General features: G+C 34.0%; 3 protein-coding genes across 14 annotated transcripts in view; 2 read left to right on the top strand and 1 right to left on the bottom strand.

Moving 5' to 3' along the window:
* The first annotated feature begins 66 nt into the window (after positions 1 to 66).
* On the top strand, positions 67 to 3,923 carry LOC124303123 (protein MEMO1). Of its 4 annotated transcripts, XM_046759965.1 has the most exons (9): positions 67 to 220; positions 317 to 381; positions 770 to 851; positions 929 to 997; positions 1,191 to 1,303; positions 1,789 to 1,900; positions 2,026 to 2,245; positions 2,437 to 2,541; positions 2,902 to 3,923. In XM_046759965.1, exons 2-9 carry the CDS (start codon positions 330 to 332, stop codon positions 3,037 to 3,039), a joined length of 891 nt encoding a protein of 296 aa, XP_046615921.1. In that variant the 5' UTR covers positions 67 to 220; positions 317 to 329; the 3' UTR covers positions 3,040 to 3,923. The 4 variants fall into 4 exon arrangements, with proteins under 4 accessions (XP_046615921.1, XP_046615920.1, XP_046615922.1 ...); XM_046759964.1 differs by lacking the exon at positions 67 to 220 and having other exon boundaries at positions 227 to 381; XM_046759966.1 differs by lacking the exon at positions 67 to 220 and having other exon boundaries at positions 240 to 381; positions 937 to 997.
* An 885-nt stretch (positions 3,924 to 4,808) lies between these two features.
* Positions 4,809 to 17,689, bottom strand: LOC124303104 (activating signal cointegrator 1 complex subunit 3). 8 transcript variants are annotated; one of them, XM_046759914.1, is made up of 28 exons: positions 17,606 to 17,689; positions 16,181 to 16,364; positions 15,982 to 16,073; positions 15,708 to 15,856; positions 15,258 to 15,509; positions 14,716 to 14,959; positions 14,300 to 14,611; positions 13,970 to 14,115; positions 13,302 to 13,808; positions 12,759 to 13,007; positions 12,373 to 12,587; positions 12,148 to 12,253; positions 11,839 to 12,063; positions 11,019 to 11,253; positions 10,794 to 10,930; positions 10,530 to 10,706; positions 10,116 to 10,341; positions 9,679 to 9,932; positions 9,330 to 9,498; positions 8,965 to 9,185; positions 8,481 to 8,879; positions 7,959 to 8,360; positions 7,375 to 7,866; positions 7,028 to 7,218; positions 6,633 to 6,801; positions 6,170 to 6,427; positions 5,707 to 6,055; positions 4,809 to 5,504 (listed from the first exon to the last, which is right to left on the bottom strand). In XM_046759914.1, exons 2-28 carry the CDS (start codon positions 16,306 to 16,308, stop codon positions 5,398 to 5,400), a joined length of 6,411 nt encoding a protein of 2,136 aa, XP_046615870.1. In that variant the 5' UTR covers positions 16,309 to 16,364; positions 17,606 to 17,689; the 3' UTR covers positions 4,809 to 5,397. The 8 variants fall into 8 exon arrangements, with proteins under 8 accessions (XP_046615870.1, XP_046615867.1, XP_046615862.1 ...); XM_046759911.1 differs by lacking the exon at positions 17,606 to 17,689 and adding an exon at positions 17,200 to 17,308; XM_046759906.1 differs by lacking the exon at positions 17,606 to 17,689 and adding an exon at positions 17,025 to 17,302 and having other exon boundaries at positions 16,181 to 16,511.
* Positions 16,818 to 18,071, top strand: part of LOC124303106 (isoleucine--tRNA ligase, mitochondrial) — a 17,057-nt gene continuing 15,803 nt past the window's right edge. The window contains exon 1 of one of the 2 annotated variants that reach the window (XM_046759918.1): positions 16,818 to 16,953. The gene's annotated coding sequence lies outside the window, so the exon portion shown is untranslated. The remainder of the gene's footprint in view (positions 16,954 to 18,071) is intronic. The other variant, XM_046759919.1, reaches the window with a different exon arrangement.

Raw genomic sequence — 18,071 nt, 5'->3', positions numbered from 1 at the left:
TAGATTTCATCATTTGAAACAACCAAGGATCAATAAACACTTATTATAGACGGAAAGTATTGTTTAAAAGTATTTTGCATCTATTTGAACGGGCAAATGCAATTTTCGGCGAAGTAATCTGTCATACAGTTTTTCGTTGCCGACCGTTCTAAGTTGCCTAACATGGACAGGAATTACAAATAACGTCAGACGCCTCGAAAATCAGGGATAACTAAGAAAAGTGCGTACTGTCACCACTAGCAGTGTAAAAACTGTGGTAGTTGACGATTCTGGGTGGCAAACTTTGCCTTTTCTAAAAAAATATTGAATTCTACAGTTAATATTCAACAATGGCAGTGACCAGAAGGGCGTCGCACGCTGGTAGCTGGTATACGGATTCTGGTGAGAAAATCCTGAATATACGTTAATTTCAATCATCTATAATGGCCAAATGATTCCTTGAGAATATCATCTAGTTGTGTTTATAACCTTTGTTTGAGGTCATCAACCCATTAAAAAATTACAAAATTCATTATGTACGGCGCAATATACTTGATTCTCTCTGCACTTCTTTTTCGTACTCTTCATTGTTTGCCACAATATTTCATTTACCTTGTGATTTATTAATCAGTACAAATAGTTCCTCTGAGGTTTATTGCAATCAGATTGGTAATAATGTTAAAGGCGAAATACAGCTTTGTTGCTTTGCTGGAAAAGTAAAAATATCGTGGGCTTATACATCAAAAGCAAAATGAACCTGAGTACAGCTAAATGTTTTAATTATTTACAGGCACTGAGCTGAATAAGCAATTGGGCAGCTGGTTGAATGCTGCAGATTTGACCCATGGACCAGCCAGAGCAATTATCGCCCCGTTAGTAATAATTACAATCATTACAACCATTATGTAAGTGTGGCGTTTGACAAAAAGATTTAAACAAAACTTTACAGTCATGCAGGCTATTCCTACTGCGGAGCATGCGCTGGATTCGCTTATCGGCAAATCAGTCCTGTCGTTGTGTAAGTATAAGCAAAAGAAATGTAAAACCATACATTACCCTCAAAAACTAAATGACAATTTTTGTTAACATTTTATAAACTATATTCTTGCACATTATGTTTTGTATCCTCTGAGACACTGATGTCCTGATAATTTTTTTTACAAGTAGGGAAAATTCCTAATTTCAATTATAATGAAATTTCTATTGCACAGCCGCAGGATATTTATTTTAGGGCCGTCCCACCATGTGAGGTTGGCAGGATGTGCTCTCTCCTCTGCATCTGTTTATCGAACACCTCTGTATGATCTACATATAGATCAACAAGGTGAATATTATTGTTTTGGAATTTAACAGCGTCATAATCAAATGCATAGTAGCAAGTTTCACCTTTTACTAATTCAATATTTTTTTATGAGCCCAAAATTTATTCATTTATTTAAAATATTGTCTTGAATGGTTATCTCTCGATAAGATCTTTTCAAAAATTCTTATTCAATGACAGGTATTGCCATATTTATACATAATAATAATATCAACTGTAGGACACGCTTATTCAATACATAAAAACATCTGTGACAACTGGAAAGTTATGCTGTACTCTTATATCATATTCTTAATTTCATTAATTTGTAACCAATAGTCAGAGAGTTGATATCAGTTAAACTTTTTTTTCTTGTTGTTGGAAAAACTTTTAAACAGATGTAGTACATTTTTGCAGCAGCATTGCACTACCATGGAAATTCTCTGTTACACTGTCAGTATGCATGGCTTGTATTTAATTTTTAACTTTTAAATAGTTCTGTCTTACAGTTTACAGAGAACTAGAAGAAACTAATCAATTTGAATGGATGGATATGAACACCGACGAGGATGAGCATAGCATCGAGATGCATTTACCTTACATTGCCAAAGTTATGGAGGAGTACGTGTTTTGTATACTTATATTTTGAATCCTATTCTAAGGGAATAAATATGCGATTACGTATTGGTATATTCTTAAATGTTGATAATAATTTTTTTAAATTAATTACTTTGATAATATTTCAGCTTCAAGGACTCCTTTACTATAATTCCAATTTTAGTAGGATCCTTAAACCCAGATAGAGAAGCTGCTTACGGAAATCTACTTGCCCCTTATTTGGCTGATCCACAAAGCTTATTTATTATATCATCTGACTTCTGCCATTGGGGTCAGCGTTTTCGTTATACTTACTATGATCGTTCGTGTGGACCCATACATAGATCCATCCAAAATCTCGATAAAATGGTAAGTACCTCTACTGACTTCGATACAACTGATGGATCATAAATTCACTCCAAAGAGCAACAATTTTTTGAACTGTATTTTTTTCTTTCTTGTTTTGCAATAGGTTTTCGTATATAAAGTACTTGTCAAATTTAATGTAAACACTACAGGTCGTCTGATTCATTTAATTGTGAATATGTCATTATCCACAGGGTATGGACATAATTGAAACATTAAATCCACCTGCTTTTACCGATTATCTTAAAAAATATGGAAATACTATATGTGGAAGACATCCAATTGGAGTGCTTTTGCAGGTAAATAGTTAGAACAGTTATTCTTATTGCAATTCTAAACTTATGTCAATGAAGTTAAAATTCATAGTGAAACTTACACAATTCAGTCCTAACAATAAGTTCTTTCAAAAAATTCAATTTGAGTTCGAACCATAGTGAAGCAACACCATTTGAAAATCAAGACTTATGCATAAATTATGAAACACACTTCAGATTGTATAATTGCGTTTCAAGTTTGTGATGTGTAGTCATTGATAATAGTTGAAATACGTGAACTTTTACGGCGTTTGTAAAGATTGACTATATCATCATTCTAACGTGCAGCGTAAGATACGTACTGGATATCTACCGATTTTTTCACTCCAAATTTTTTTGTTTTAGGCTATCAGCAGTTTAAGAAGTAATACTAATGGCCAAAAGATGAACCTTAAGTTCCTCAAATATGCTCAAAGCAGTCAATGTAATAATATGAGTGATAGTTCTGTTAGTTATGCCAGTGCTGCGTTGTTACTTGAGTGATGTGATACTATCTGAGGTTTATGCGAATCGCAAGGTACTCATATGAAATTGAAAAATTATTTACTAATTAATAGCAGTGTATGTAGTAACATTACAGCGAACACAGTGTATACTGTGATCAGACTTGAATGTTATAATTATCTATCATGCAGTTGACTGAAATTCAGAAGGTATTTGTTCTCATTTTAAGCCAAGAATATATAGTGGAGATTGTGGATTAAAAAACTAATTCTTTTCATATAGCAACAACGTAAATTATTCAAAGGAGGTAAATTCAACGAGGCTCACTGATGTGTTTTGAGCTTGCATTTGAAGTATTTTCAACTTGACATATATCATAGAAAGGTTAATTTTTTGGTCTTAATTTTCTTTTTTACATCCTAAAATAAAATAAATGTGGACATAGCTTACTTACTAGATAATTTAATGGCTGATTTCTAATTTATAGTTAAGGGCTATGTACACACATGTAACAATATGCATACATACGACCTTGTTGGACAATTACTATATAAGAATTTTCTATTTTGGTAATATTATCATTACTCTATATGTATTTATTCCGGTAATTTTGTTACAAAAATGAATTTTCTGCCAATATTGTGTAAAATCTTAATTTGGCTTACTACTTACATTGCTGACTCTTCTTTAAATTCCTAGAAAATTTTGTTCGTATGCGTGTTTAATTAATAGTTACATGCTTGACTTATTTTCAGTTGTAGAGCAGGTTTCTAATCAGTACGTTATAAATCAATGATATATTATATTTTGCAAGCTACTTACATATTTACCAGTCAGTACAGATGTAAAAGACGTGCAATACTATGATATTTCTCACAATCTGTGTTGGATTCTAATAAATTGCTTGTCTTGTGTATTACTCACTTTTCGCATTGTTAAATTGAGAATTAACAAGGTAGATGTGGTCCTCTTATATGCTTTGTCACAATGAACGTGGGTAATTTGTTGTTAGCACCCTGGTACTGATTAAAGTCAATATATTGTAAAGTTTATATCTTGTTAATATTTTTAATCAAGCAACCTCTAATAGTTAAAATGTGCGTATTTTGATTTACCACAGATTTGAATACATTAAATTGTTATACCAATATATGAAAAGTGGGTGTATAACTTAATTGAATGAGTTGCACCAAACAAAGATGCATTAATGTAATCCCAAATTTACCTGAATATACGGTCTAAACTTCAAGAAAGTTCCAATCCTAACATGATTAAAGATACTCCATGTCAAGATCAAAACAATCGAGAGGTAAATGTAGAACTCTACAAACGTTCAGTTTAAAATATAAAGAGTTCGAATTGCATATTAAGTGAATAGATTTGAGTCGATTCAGACCTGTCAAGTGAAAATTTATAACACACATTGTAAGTAAACAATAAAGTAAAGTGCTATAAAATTAGTAGTAACGTTTTTGTATGGTGAATTTATTTGTACTAATGCAGCTACGCATGAAATATATAACTGATTGTTTGAATACATAAATATTTAAAAAGGTTAACTTCCCATGTTGAATTATGAGGATATTGTAAACCTGCATCTACATACATCGCATGATTCGGTTAATTTCATTAAGTGTACGAATTACTTTGTAAATATCGATTCTTTCAATAATTTAGGACTACCAGCGTTTTGCTAGCTTTACATAAGTTTACTTTACTGCAATTAGACATTTTGTATCAAATCATTCTCATCACATCCTTCGAATAAATCTTTTTCGACACAACGGGAACATTATTTAAACAAAATATCGGTAAAACAAAATTATTTTATTATCAGAAATTATTTTACATAACTTTATCTGAATATTTATAAATATATTTCACATATTCTCCTGGTATCTGCAATTACTCGTTTTTGGTACGCTTCTCATGGGTATTTTATTATAAATTATATATCACATCATACTGGTGATTATTGGACCATGAATTTTTTTTGTTAAACTAGCATCGCTGTCTGTGAATATTAATTGTAAAGTGAAGTACGTATATCAGCTAAAATTTTCGTAACAAATGCCCACCGTTCATAAAGAACAGATATAAAATGTGCTATTGGTAAGTTAAATACATAAATTGGCACTATATTCTAGTTTAATAACGTGCCGCATTCGTAATTTTTCTTATTTTCTCATCAAATTTCTTTAGGATTTTTTACCGATTATACGTTTATACTTGCTTATGGTATTACTGAGGAAACAGCTAGGTACTTACCCTTTGGAATAATTTCTAAAACAGCTTAGTTCACATTTTCTATGTGTTAACTTATTATCATCAAATTCCAAACACTCACTTTTCTGTAAAGGATAAGTCTTATCTCTAGATATACCAACATGTAATAAATTATTGATCAGTACTTGACGATGGAATGACATTCAAATGTACGTCGTACTGTTGATCCAGCCCCATGTAACAATCAGACATCAGATAAAACGTCAATTTTTTGCGACCTGTAACAATATATTTGAAAACGAAGAGTCAGAATTATTCATGAAGTGTAAATTTATTTCAATTTATATTGTTTTGTCGGGTCTCAACATTTTCACTTTAATACAAAAGTGAACAACTACTTTTCAATCACTGTACTAAAATCTAATGAAAGTCTTCATAGTGTTAAAGAATAAAATAGAGTGCAAAGATGTAGTATATTACCTATGCATGGTGGAGTGGAAAAAAATAGCTGACTACACTTGCGCTGCCCTCTAATACCCGATGCTCTCTTTAGAGCTAATAACTCCGTTTCGGTTTCATCACCTAATATCAAAAACCAACCCTCATCTTTTCCTCTTGGAAACTTAGGGCAATGTGCTTTGAGATTGTGAGAGTGATTCTTTCTTTTCATGCCCACAATTAGTGTGTAATCACTGCTTTCGTGAACATCTATCCAGCAATGAGGTCCAGCAGGCTGAGGTATTTTCTTCTCTGTACTACCATCCGCCCACCAGCCTTGTAATGTCAGTTCTACGGATATTACTGGCATTTCCTTGATAACTTGATGTATCTATATAAATAGAATAGTATCAGTATTAGATTACGACATGCAGTAACGAATCAACTGAATGAAATGCAATAGGTTTTGTGTAGGTAATAACGAGGAATGTAGTCGATAAATTACCTGCTGAATTTCACTGTCAACAAATTCTTCTTGTAGAGCATTTGCTAGCCGGCTGTAATTTCCATGGGTGACAGTGCATAACATGGGCAAAGATTTTGGCAACGTAGAGAATAACCGCAAATGCTCCTTCTCCAGATGTGGTAAAGTTAGCAACGCAGACTCATCAATCCATCTTGCTTGAATAATCATTTGAAGCACTTGCATGAGACGCAATGCTGCTCCAAGCCAACCCCGGTCGGCCACAATATCTATCATTGCCTTGGTAAGATAACAAAATTTTCATTAGCATAAATTAGGTTCGAGAAACTATTAAAGGAATTTAAAAGTTTTATAGTTATAGTCCAATATATTAACTATGTGATCCTTGTTTGATATGGAATTATGAGTGGTTTAAGGGTGGTTTAATTTCGGCATGCAGTTCTTCAATTATTTCAATTAATTTAAATAGTAAACTAAAAATTACCTGCAGTATCCTGATAGCTTGGTCAAGAACAGATTTAAGATCAGTTAGATAGTCTGCACAGGGTAAAGGCAATCTGGAGAAATGTGCTTGCAGTAGTAGAAATGTTTTAGTATTTGGAGAATCTAAAGTTGATGAATCCACCGCATGACGACACATTTTTGCCAATTCCCTGTAAAGAATTGAAAAATAGTACGAAATCACTGTATTGGGTTCAAAAAGAGACTACGACAAGTATAGAATCCAGATCCAGGATTACAATAAAATGCAATATGAATCATGTTGCCAAATGGCAAGTGATAGTAAACAGAAAGAACCTTTTTAAAAAACCAGTCCAGACTGGCTTTGGCAATGAAAATATGTTGCAGTGAATGATTGAGAAATGGGTAATTACTAACTCGTTTAGTAAGTCTTCATTGTGTCGCACTGGTAATTGATTGTATTCATAGGCATCGCATGCGATTCGCAAGAGTTGTTCCAGTGTCAGATTTTGTTTCAAATTATTGTTGAACAATAACATTGTCTGATGGGATAGATAATAGAACGATGCTATCCTGCCCATTGAAAGAGGAGACAAACATTTTTCACCCTGTGGATAATTTTTACAATATTAAATTGCAAATATCTGATGTGTAGAAGAGTTCTTCATAAAAAAAAAAAACAAAACTAAAAATTTTATGTATGAATTGACTGAAAGATATTTTTAATATCTTATATTAGTGATAAAAATGGGACACATATTTACCTCATCATAGTCAATACAATACGAATCTATTAATACACTGAGAGTCTTCTCAACCAGCCCAGAAAGATATAAATTAACTTCTGCTGGATCTAACACCTCGAGTTCGTAATACCTCGGATTCTTCATCAATCTTCTAAAGAAGTACGTCCACGTTAAATAGTCAAGGAATTCTTGTTTATTCTTTATCGTGCCGGCAACAATCTCGGCATTAATGTGATCTGGTAATACTTCTAGTAGGCTTGATTCGACTGGAAATGGCTCGTACAAGAATTTTTTGTAGAAGTTCTTCTTGATGTCATGAACAAGAACTACAGCTACCCCAGAATCATCAAATTGAGGTCTACCAGCTCGACCCATCATCTGTAGTACATCTGTTATTGGCATGTCAACGTATCGTTTTGATTTTCCATCGTAATATTCAGTACCTTTTATTACAACCAAGTGAGCAGGAAAGTTTACTCCCCAAGCTAAAGTCGCAGTTGTTATTAGTACCTGAGAAAAGTAATTGATAGCCCGTTAGTCTCTCGAGGATACATACATATTGAACGAAATAGACCTAAGAGCAGAAAAATTCTTTCACTCGCCTGTATTTTGTTATTTACAAAGAGTTCTTCTACAGTTCTTCTATCCCTATCCTGCAGACCAGCATGATGGAGTCCAATTCCAAAAGCTAAGGTCAATTTTAAATTAGTGTCTTTGATGTTGACCAGAATATTGTCCATTTCATCGTCAAGCATATGTAACCATTGTTTTGGATCATTTTCGGCAGCAAGATAAGCAATCAAATCTAATGCTGTTAAACGAGTTTGCCTTCGAGAAGACACAAAAACAAGAGAAGGGCTGCAGGGAGCATGCTGCCTGATCGCTTGGAAAGTTGGACGATTCATCGTCGCCATTCGTGGACAATAGTGCTTGCCTGGGAATCCACTAATGTGAACCTCTAATGGCACTGGCCGAACTGATGGTCGGAAATTATAAAGTCCCATCTGAATAAAAAAATTTTAAGAGTAGACCGATGAAAATCTACATATAGGTATAGCACTAGAGGTGTAAAACTCAATCTGACTACCATGATTTAGACATGTGAGCTTTTTCAGATTGCTCACCTGTTCAATTCCAAGCCAATTTGCCAAGTCAACAGCATTAGCCAACGCTGTAGAAAGGCCAACGATTCTCAATGCTTTAGAAGTATGAGAGGCGATAAAGTTTGTTCGTGAGACAATCACTTCCAGAACCGGACCTCTGTCTTCACCCAGAAGGTGGATTTCATCTATTATGATGAGTGCTACTTTTTGAACATAATTTCTTGTCTGCCAACTTCTGCTAATTCCGTCCCACTTTTCAGGGGTTGTTACGATTACGCTTGCGCTAGCTATTGCTCGTACATCTGGAGAAACATCACCCGTTAACTCGACAACAGTTCTTCCTAATTTTTCTTCTATTCTCACTTTCCAGTCGTTGATTCTTTCCCTGACTAAAGCTTTGAGTGGAGCTATGTACACTACCTAGAATATAAACTTAAATGATTCACAGGTACAAAATTTTCCTTCAATGGATACAAAAATGTGCCGAAGAAAAGATCGGATTTACTTTTTGACCAGGGTATTCTTTGAATACCCTGAACATAGCAATTTCCGCAGCAATTGTTTTTCCCGAACCCGTTGGAGCTCCCAGAAGAACATTATTATCGGTATGGTAAAGGCAGTGGAAAATCTGCGTTTGGATTGGATTGAAGTGGGAAAATTTATATAAATTTTCGAACTTCGGATCCTTCAATGCAGTTACTGGCAGTGGTTGTAGTTCTAATAAATCTGTTAACATGTTAAAAAAAAAAAAATATCAGTGCATTCTGCAAACATTTATGACACAGAAATGGTTTGAAAATTCATCAACACTGGCAAAAATTGATGTCTTCTTAATCGTAAACAGAATGCAAGAAAAATGTAACCACTTACCAGTATGTGGTGGGTGAGTCTCTGGAAGGATCAGACCTTGAAATGATAAAGGTAGTACCATTTCACATCCTAACCAACGATCGCTAACAGCCTTCACAAAGTATTGAGTTGGCAAAGGTTCTGAGAGTGGAATTGTCATCACAAGATCTTGATCTGCTTTCTCATAAACCTGCATTGAAATCAGAATCGAATCAAAAAACTTCATCAAATCCTATACATCCATGTGTGGTTACATATGATTAATAAAGGATGGCTTGAATATCAAGTGAAATTTACAAACACATACTAAGCAATGTAATAAGCTGCTGAAAAATTAAGTTCGCATTATGGTAGCTGAGATAATATTTACCATTTTCCTTGTTACCAAAAAGTATTCATGATGATAGATAAAATTACTGTCTGGGTCTTCTATCCAAATCCAAAAGGCTTCCGAACTTTTTCCATGCACTCTATCATTCCAGCGAAAATCTGGAGTAATTTTTAAACGAATGCGAAGAACTGTTCGTGTGATTGGTTGCAAGTTTGCCTCTAATTCTAGGGAAGGGAATTCACTGCAACACTTTTTAATCAAACCTGCCATCTTTTGGTTTCTCAAAATATTTCCTGTAAAAATGTAAAAATACATGGATCCGTTATCATTTTAACTATGCTAAATAATACTCTTTATTTTCTAATTGTTATTAGAGATTGATGGATGTTATGAATTCATACTGCATATTCCACATTGGTAAGATGTTTCTATCACATTGTGTATTTTGATTTTTTATAAAGTTAATTACAACTTACCAATTTCTTTAATATCCATATCTTTAAGTTTTTCCATTGTAAGGTGACGATCTTCAATTTTTGTGATAATATCTTGAGGCAAACAACAGAACTGGCGCATGGGGCTCATATGGTCCCACTGTTGTAACTCCAACATTTTTGCTATGCCTAGCAAACGTCCTGCCATAATTGCATTGTTCTTTCGCAATACCATCTCAAATAAAGCTCGACAGATACGAACAGCATTCTGTAAATAATAAACTTTGTTAGCTGCCGATATAAAATGTAGTGACTTAATATTCAAGTCGTTTCATCGTTTTTGTGGTATCAATTGAAAATTATAAAAATTATGCACATGTCTTCAATTAGAAAATCTGTTTGTGATACCGTTTATACTTGAAAGTATGTGATTGGCTCTTGTACAAGATACCTTACCTGTGTGATGTAGGACTGATCCGATAACAAAGAAAAAGAATTGACACGACCCCGTGACAGGTATGTTTGCAGTAAAATATTCACTTTTCCATGAATATTCTCTGCTCCACCTTGTACTAAAACCTCGCAATAGTCTGTAGTTAAATTGTCCAATTCGTCCATCTCATCATCTCTGACCTATAAAACGTAAGTTGAAAATAGATGGCAATCCCATTAAATAAATTACAAGTTAGAAAATTGTGCTTGCAATGTCGCAAATCTTACTTTAAGCTGCTCAAATTCTTGTGACCTAGATATCATTCCCAGTACGTCAGCTTCAGTCATGATGGGCTTCATATGTTCGTTGAATATTTCCACAGTATCATATTTAATATAAAAATGACTCGCCGTTCTACCCAAATCTTTAAATAAAATGTAGAAAATATTGTAGAAAAATGAGTGGCAAATTTTATATCGACTATGACTTGTAATAGATTTTAGTTTCAGTACCAGTTACACTGAGATCTCCAGTACGAGTAATGTAACGAATCATTTTAGCTTTATCCAACGCTTTTGCAGCTGTGTCAATTAACTCCTTTCGTTTTCGTTCCAAGTTGGGATCTTCAATAACATCCTGATAATTGATTCCATATACTTGAGGGTTGAGTCTCATTCGAACAAACAAATATGTGTAACTTAGCCACTCGACTGCTTCTTCTACATTCGATATCGTTCCTAGTGTGATCTGTAGTAAAATAAAACTCCATTAATGAGATAATAGTAGATTGCGCAATGAGGTGGCAAAATAGGTTTTCTATCCCGAGCACAAATTTGCAATATGATTCGTAGGTTGAGCAAGTGCATGAACTGAAGACGATTATGGTAAATATGCAAGACGAAAAAAACTTTGTCTTCACGGTGCACACGATAACTTATTTTACCAAAAGTATGGCTTACGACTTTGTTTTCTAATTCTCTGTTCCTTTACTATTGCAGAAACCATTACTTCACATACTAAATGCATGTAAAAAAGACGTGTAAACTACATTTTCGTGACATAAATACAATATTACAATTATTGATTCGGTACTGAAATTAGTACCAAAATTTTACCACAATATCTCCCTGAATGAAGGATTGGACAAAGTCAAAATCTAATTCTTCTAAATTGGAATTCTCCTGGAATGTTAATCGACAGAACAACAGCTTTAACAGAAATAGCATCTATGATGTCATCAGGATAATTAAAATTCGAATGTTTATTGATTCTCTTTAAATTTTGTCCAATCATTAATAAACGATATTGGGTGGAGAAATCTGTACTACGCACCTCAGCATTCAAATTGTCCGCCAAATAGGTAATAAAGTTACTTTCAATCGGAAATTGGTTGGTCAGTAACGAAAGATAATGGGACAATTTGTTATGGGTTGTGATTATTGTACCATGTCCAGATGTATCAAATTGTGGTCGACCAGCGCGACCAAATATTTGCAATACATCTAAAATGCCTAGGTCAATGAATGTCCCATGTTTTGAATCATATATTTCTGTACCCTGAGAACAATCCATTTAATTATTACACAACCTGAAATGAATTAAACGACCAATTATAGGTATTAATTACTTTCAAGACCTTACACGTATAACAACGGCATGTGCTGGTAAATTAACACCCCAAGCTAGTGTCGATGTGCACACAAGAACCTTTATCAAACCATCTGCAAAATATTTTTCCACCAGATTCCTAAAGGCAATGAAAGATATTTTTTCAGTATTTTGTTCTGTTGGATTTTTAAGACTACTTTTAATTGATGTGTAATTCAATGTTGAAGCATACAGAAGATCAATTCAAGGTGAGTTTACCTATCTGTACGTAACATTCCAGCATGATGTACAGAAAACCCATAGGAAAATAACTCTCCGAGATGCTTGTTTCGGGATTTTGCCAATGCTTTTTGGGCGAGTCCAGTGTTACCATCGGACATAAATAATTTTTGCGTGCCATTTTGTAATGCCATTTCTTTGAGAACCGTTGCTGTTCGGATTGTAGCATTACGAGCATGTACAAACACCATTACCTGATTAGAATTGAAAAGAACACTGTTATTACTAGTAGTTGAAACAACTATTCGTTGTAATTATAATATTATGAGATTACAACTAACGATTACTGTTTCTATAGCACCAATATAAAGTTGAAACAAAGATATTTTTTTCCATGTCAAAACCAAAAATACTATTTCACCAACCTGATGACCTTTGCGAACCATATCGACAACGTGATTGTAACATACAAGGTCCATATCAGCCATTTGCTGTAAAGGTTTCACTGCCTTCACACCTATAAAAGTCTGGCCGAGAGGTACAGGTCGAAATCGATGATCAAAGTAAAACAAACCCTTGTGTGGATTTACCCGGAGGAATTTCGCCACATCTGTATAATTGGGTAGAGTTGCAGAGAGTCCAACTATTCTGATCATACTTTGAGATGATTCGACCTAGCAGCAGGAAAATATATTAGTATAAATAATAGACTAAACATTGGGATGTTTAAAAAAAAAAGTTTCATTTAGGTACAAAAAATATACCTGTTAAAATTTGGGTTCTTAATATTAACATTAAGGGGTTGCGCATCGCACTTTTTTTTCTATAAGAATAACACTCGCAAAATGGTTTTTGCTCCTTTCGATTTTTATAACTAGCTAACTCTATGATAAATCTACTTTTTCAAAAGATGTTTAAGGTCCTTAATAGTAATAGTAATTGACATTTTTCTTTTTTCCTAAAATTACCTGTCTGAGGGTACGGGCAACCAATGCTTCAACAACAGGTCCACGATCTCCATGAAGCAAATGAACTTCATCAATAATTAGTAACTTAACTATACTTGTGAGCGCTATATCTCCAGTTCCTTTCCTTGTAACAACATCCCATTTTTCTGGCGTAGTAACAATCATCTGTGTTTGCTGAATCTCAACTTTTGTTAGCTGCATATCACCAGTGAGTTCTCGCACAGAAACGCCCAAACATCCCAATCTTTTATTGAAACTGGATGTCATTTCAGCTGCCAAAGCTTTCATAGGTGCTATATATACTATTTTAAATTGATCTCTTTTCAAAACTCCTTGTGCAATATGCAGTTTAATCTGATGTATCACAGTTAACATTGCAACATTAGTTTTACCAGCTCCAGTTGGAGCACAAATCAACAAGTTTTCGTTTGTATGATAGGCAGCGTCAAAGACTATGCTTTGTATTCTATTCAATGATTTTATACCATGAAACGCCATTTGACCAACCTAAACAGAAATTTTGGGTTAAACTATTAATATGGCTGCAAATTGAAAGAGAAAAAAGTTGCAAACCAGTCAACTTCCAAATCTGATCAATTTTTGATTCTACTATGGTGGAATAGTGGGGATGTCTTGTCCAGGAATTACTTTAATGTCTGTCATATTACCTCATCCAATGAAGATATTATCACAGGATTATTGCCAACATCCAGAACTGCGGCTGGAGGAACTGGTATATGTACTTCCTCGCATAATTGAGAATCTTTTCTCTCAACATTTTCTGGTAACATGACCTTTTGTCCAGAAACAAAGCCTGTAAGTTAAGTATTTATTTTTAAATTTCAATGGGAGAAATGCAATTTATAACTTGGTGTAAAGTAGATTACTGTGTTTAAAAATCACTGGAAATCACACAGAGTGTGATACCGTAATATTCTTTCTATTCAATGTAAAGATTGAACTTTGATTATTGGAATTTATCACATTAGATAACTTACCTGCAGCAGCTCTCGCAGTAAGCTTTGAATCGAAAACGAATGGATACCTCTCTGCTCGAATACCAGACGGAAAAATGTTTCTTTGAGTCGTGTTGAGGATCGGAGCTTGCATGGCTTGTCTCATCAATGCTTCTTGTCTTTTTAGACGTAGCTCAACAGGATCAAAAGTTTCCTCGTCATCATCTTCACCATTTTCCAATTTGTTTGTAATTTTATTTAGCTTTTTCTCTTCCTTGCGATACTGTTTCATCAGTTGCTTTTCTTTCTCAGACTGAACAATTACTTGACATCCTACTTGCGGCCTTAGTATAGCTTAATGTTGAAAAACGATGAAAGCATCAAAAACAGTGAAACGCTGTATTTGTAATTAATGTAAGTCATTAAATGTTGATAATTTAGAAGATTAGAACACTTACGTGTGTTGTTTTTTTGAGTCTTTTGAATAGTGAATAAGGCAACGATACTTTTCTGATGCTCAAGAACGTATTCAATGAATTCTATATTCTCATAGCCAAGAAGATCAAAGAGTTCTGTTTGAAGATTATCACCGCCACATTTTAACTTATCCACTATCATATGCCCAAAATCTTCGTATATCATTTCTGCTGAGTACTTCTCATAACATTTTTTCAGTCCTTTTGTGAATCGACTCTTTTCAAACTGTAAATAGAACGGATTTTTAAATATAAAATAATGCCAGTTGCATATCAGGACGAAAACTACTGTTTGATGTGGAGTAAGTAAACATATTTCATTAATTCAATAAGTAATAGGAGAATTTGTGAAGACTTTGTATTTATTAGCTGTTTACTACTAGTGTCCTTTCGGTCAAATTTGTCTTTTTTTATTATAATTTTTTGGAGTGGCAATGAAACTACTAACAATAGGCTCAAGACAGTGCACCTACGAAGTACGATGATATACTAATGTAAAATACAAGACATATGCCCAGACAAACCTCAGTTTTATTTGATGAAACAGTCTCAGCATTATATGCCATAGTGAATTTGCTGGTAATTTTGATTGGATTTTTTGCAGACATATCTTGCAGTTTCTTAGTTTCGGGCCAAGTGACTTTTGCTGGAAAAAAGGGAATATCAAGACCAAACATGTGGGGTGGAAAATCCAGTAAACCATTCTCTTTTTCTTCCGAATTAAGTATGTATTCCATTGATGCCTCTGATATTCGCTCTCGGATTGCTTTTATTAACTGAAAAACATAACGATACTGAAAAAGTTACAGAAATAGCACACAGTACAACGGTACATTTTGTCCCCAGAACCGTACAAAGTAATATTGATAAAAAAAATGTTATTATCCCATCAAATTGTATTGTCCATTGATTAAATAGCTACTGATATCTTTTTCCATAAAGATAGGACTCAATGTATTTGCTGTAGTTGTTACCTGCATTATTGTATTAGCTTTTTCCAGTGTAATCGAACCGAATGTTTGTCGTAAGATCTTGAGATTTTTCTGGCTGACGTTATTTTCATTAATCAAAAGCTTTAATATGAATATTGCAGCTTCGTCTTTTAGTTCGGAAGTCTGTCCCTCTGGAATAAATTATATATTCATGAAATCCCAATTATTAAAATTGTGTACATGTTGGAAATCTTTGACACTTGCAAACATGGACAAGTACCACTGAATTATGCAACATTTTTGAACAAATACCAACCGCAGAAACTGGAAGCTTCGTGATGTATTTGATGTAAATATGAAACAGCATTTTTGTCTACGAATTTGCATATTTCTGACCAGGTTGGCCCTCTGCAAATAAATATTAACTTGATGAATATGATGGGCCGAAAATGACTAATGTTAATACGTAGCGCTGTAGAGAAAATGCAACACATTTCAGGAAAAGTATTCCTTACTTGTTCGATTTTGCAGCTCTCTCTAGTCGTTTGGCAATAAGATTATTCTTCTCATTGTCAAGTTTCTTTAATCGTCCTAAGTCTGTGAAGGCACGCAGTGAACGTGTGAGCCGAGGCAGTTCTCGCATCTCAGCTAATTTTACAGCTGCTGTTGTGTTTAGAATTTGTTTAAGACTACCTGTAACTTAATCGAAGCAAATATTTTGTTTCACCTCCTCTTTAATGAGTAGGAATAGCACTGGATGAAGAAACCATCAACTGTGTTTAGAAAGTGACCAAATAAAGTTCTTCACTTCAAAAAATGCCCGATAACACAATGATATCTAGATACCTGAATGTTGAGAAATTACCTGGTTAATTTAACCTATAATTAAGCTCTGTGATATTTGTTCATTATTCTAAGGAGAATCAAGGGGAATGAAGTTCGCCAAAATTCAAGTAAAGCTGCAGCTATAACAAACCAACGACAAAACTGTCAGTGTGATGCCTTAATAATTAAATTCGGAATATAACCTAACAAGTGTCACGTGAAGGAACAGCTAGTGGATAAATGTTGGTACAATACTCGCGATCGTAACAATGAATAAATCAAACTCACGTCAAATTTTAACGATTTGAATAATGCGTAACTAATTTTCAATGTATCCTTCCAATTGTCAACGTGCTGTCAGCCGAAACTTACAACAGCGTTACGGCATTTTACCGTACATGCACGCTAAGTGCGTGTTGAAAAGACAGATTGCACCAATTACTGGGATTCCTCTAATTAGTTGGTAAGTATAAATAAGAAAGTTCATAATTCTGCAGATATATCAAAATACATATCAGCTTTTGCTTCTTATACCTGCTTATACTACTCCGTCTATTTTTTCACTTTCACAGATTTTAGAAGGGATGTGAATAAAAAAAAATTTTTGCACCACAAAAATCAGGTTACTTTTTACGAAGCCAATACGATTTTGTTACTTTTTCACGGGTAGTGGTAGTGATAGAAGGAGTAGAAGTACTGATCTCTATACCTATATTTCAGTGGGTAGAAGTGATCTTGAACCTTTAATGTCAAACATTGAGTAATGGTTACTTGTCTTGACGAAATCTGTCAAAACAGCTGCTGTCATGTGAAGTTTGCAGGTTATGTTTGAATTCGTAAGCACGAAACGAAAAATCATAGCCAAGGATATTATGTCGTTTTAATCATTCCGTGCTATTGGGTGTACATGTATAAAAAAATTAATTTTAGTACTGAGATAATTCGTAAACATTCTGATACAGCGCATCAGAGGTTGTGATGTAGTGGCAAAGAATGTGCTATAGATACAGTCCTATTTAATTATAAAAATAGTTCTTTACTACGTTTTTCCCTCTTTACTAACTTATTATTTGAAACAACAAAGTTCAATGCTTCTTAAGATTTGTCTAGTTTACCTAAACGATAAGCTGATCACTCTTTCCTCGCTATCAGAATCGTCTTATTGGGCTGCTATTTTGGATCCCAATATATATTCATTGTTATGTTTGTTATTGCTCATAATTTTGCACAGCAATACCATCACGCACAAGGGGAGACGTAAGACTTAGTAGTTCACCATCGTAGATGATCCTCTAGAGTAAAAATACCTGTTGGTTACGAGGTAGAACTTGCCAATTGTGCTGCGAGGATTAATGGTATTCCTTAGATTAATGTTAGCAGATTGAGTTTGCTAAATCAGATCCTGGTGCAGCTAGATTTCTAATGTGCAGAAAATATACTGAAAATTTTATTGCTTCAGTGAATGTACATACATAACTGTGTAGTTAGTTGTTTCTATGCATTCTCTAGCTTCTAGCTTGGTCTAAAAATTGGAAGAGATTGCCTCAAAATGAGCTGTTATGTTCTATATGGAGTCTGCAT

This window comes from Neodiprion virginianus, chromosome 4 (assembly GCF_021901495.1).
Source record: "Neodiprion virginianus isolate iyNeoVirg1 chromosome 4, iyNeoVirg1.1, whole genome shotgun sequence".
In the NCBI taxonomy this organism is placed as follows: Eukaryota; Metazoa; Arthropoda; class Insecta; order Hymenoptera; family Diprionidae; genus Neodiprion; species Neodiprion virginianus.
The sequence above is the reverse complement of the archived record's forward strand: the minus strand, read 5'-3'. Positions and strand labels throughout refer to the sequence as shown.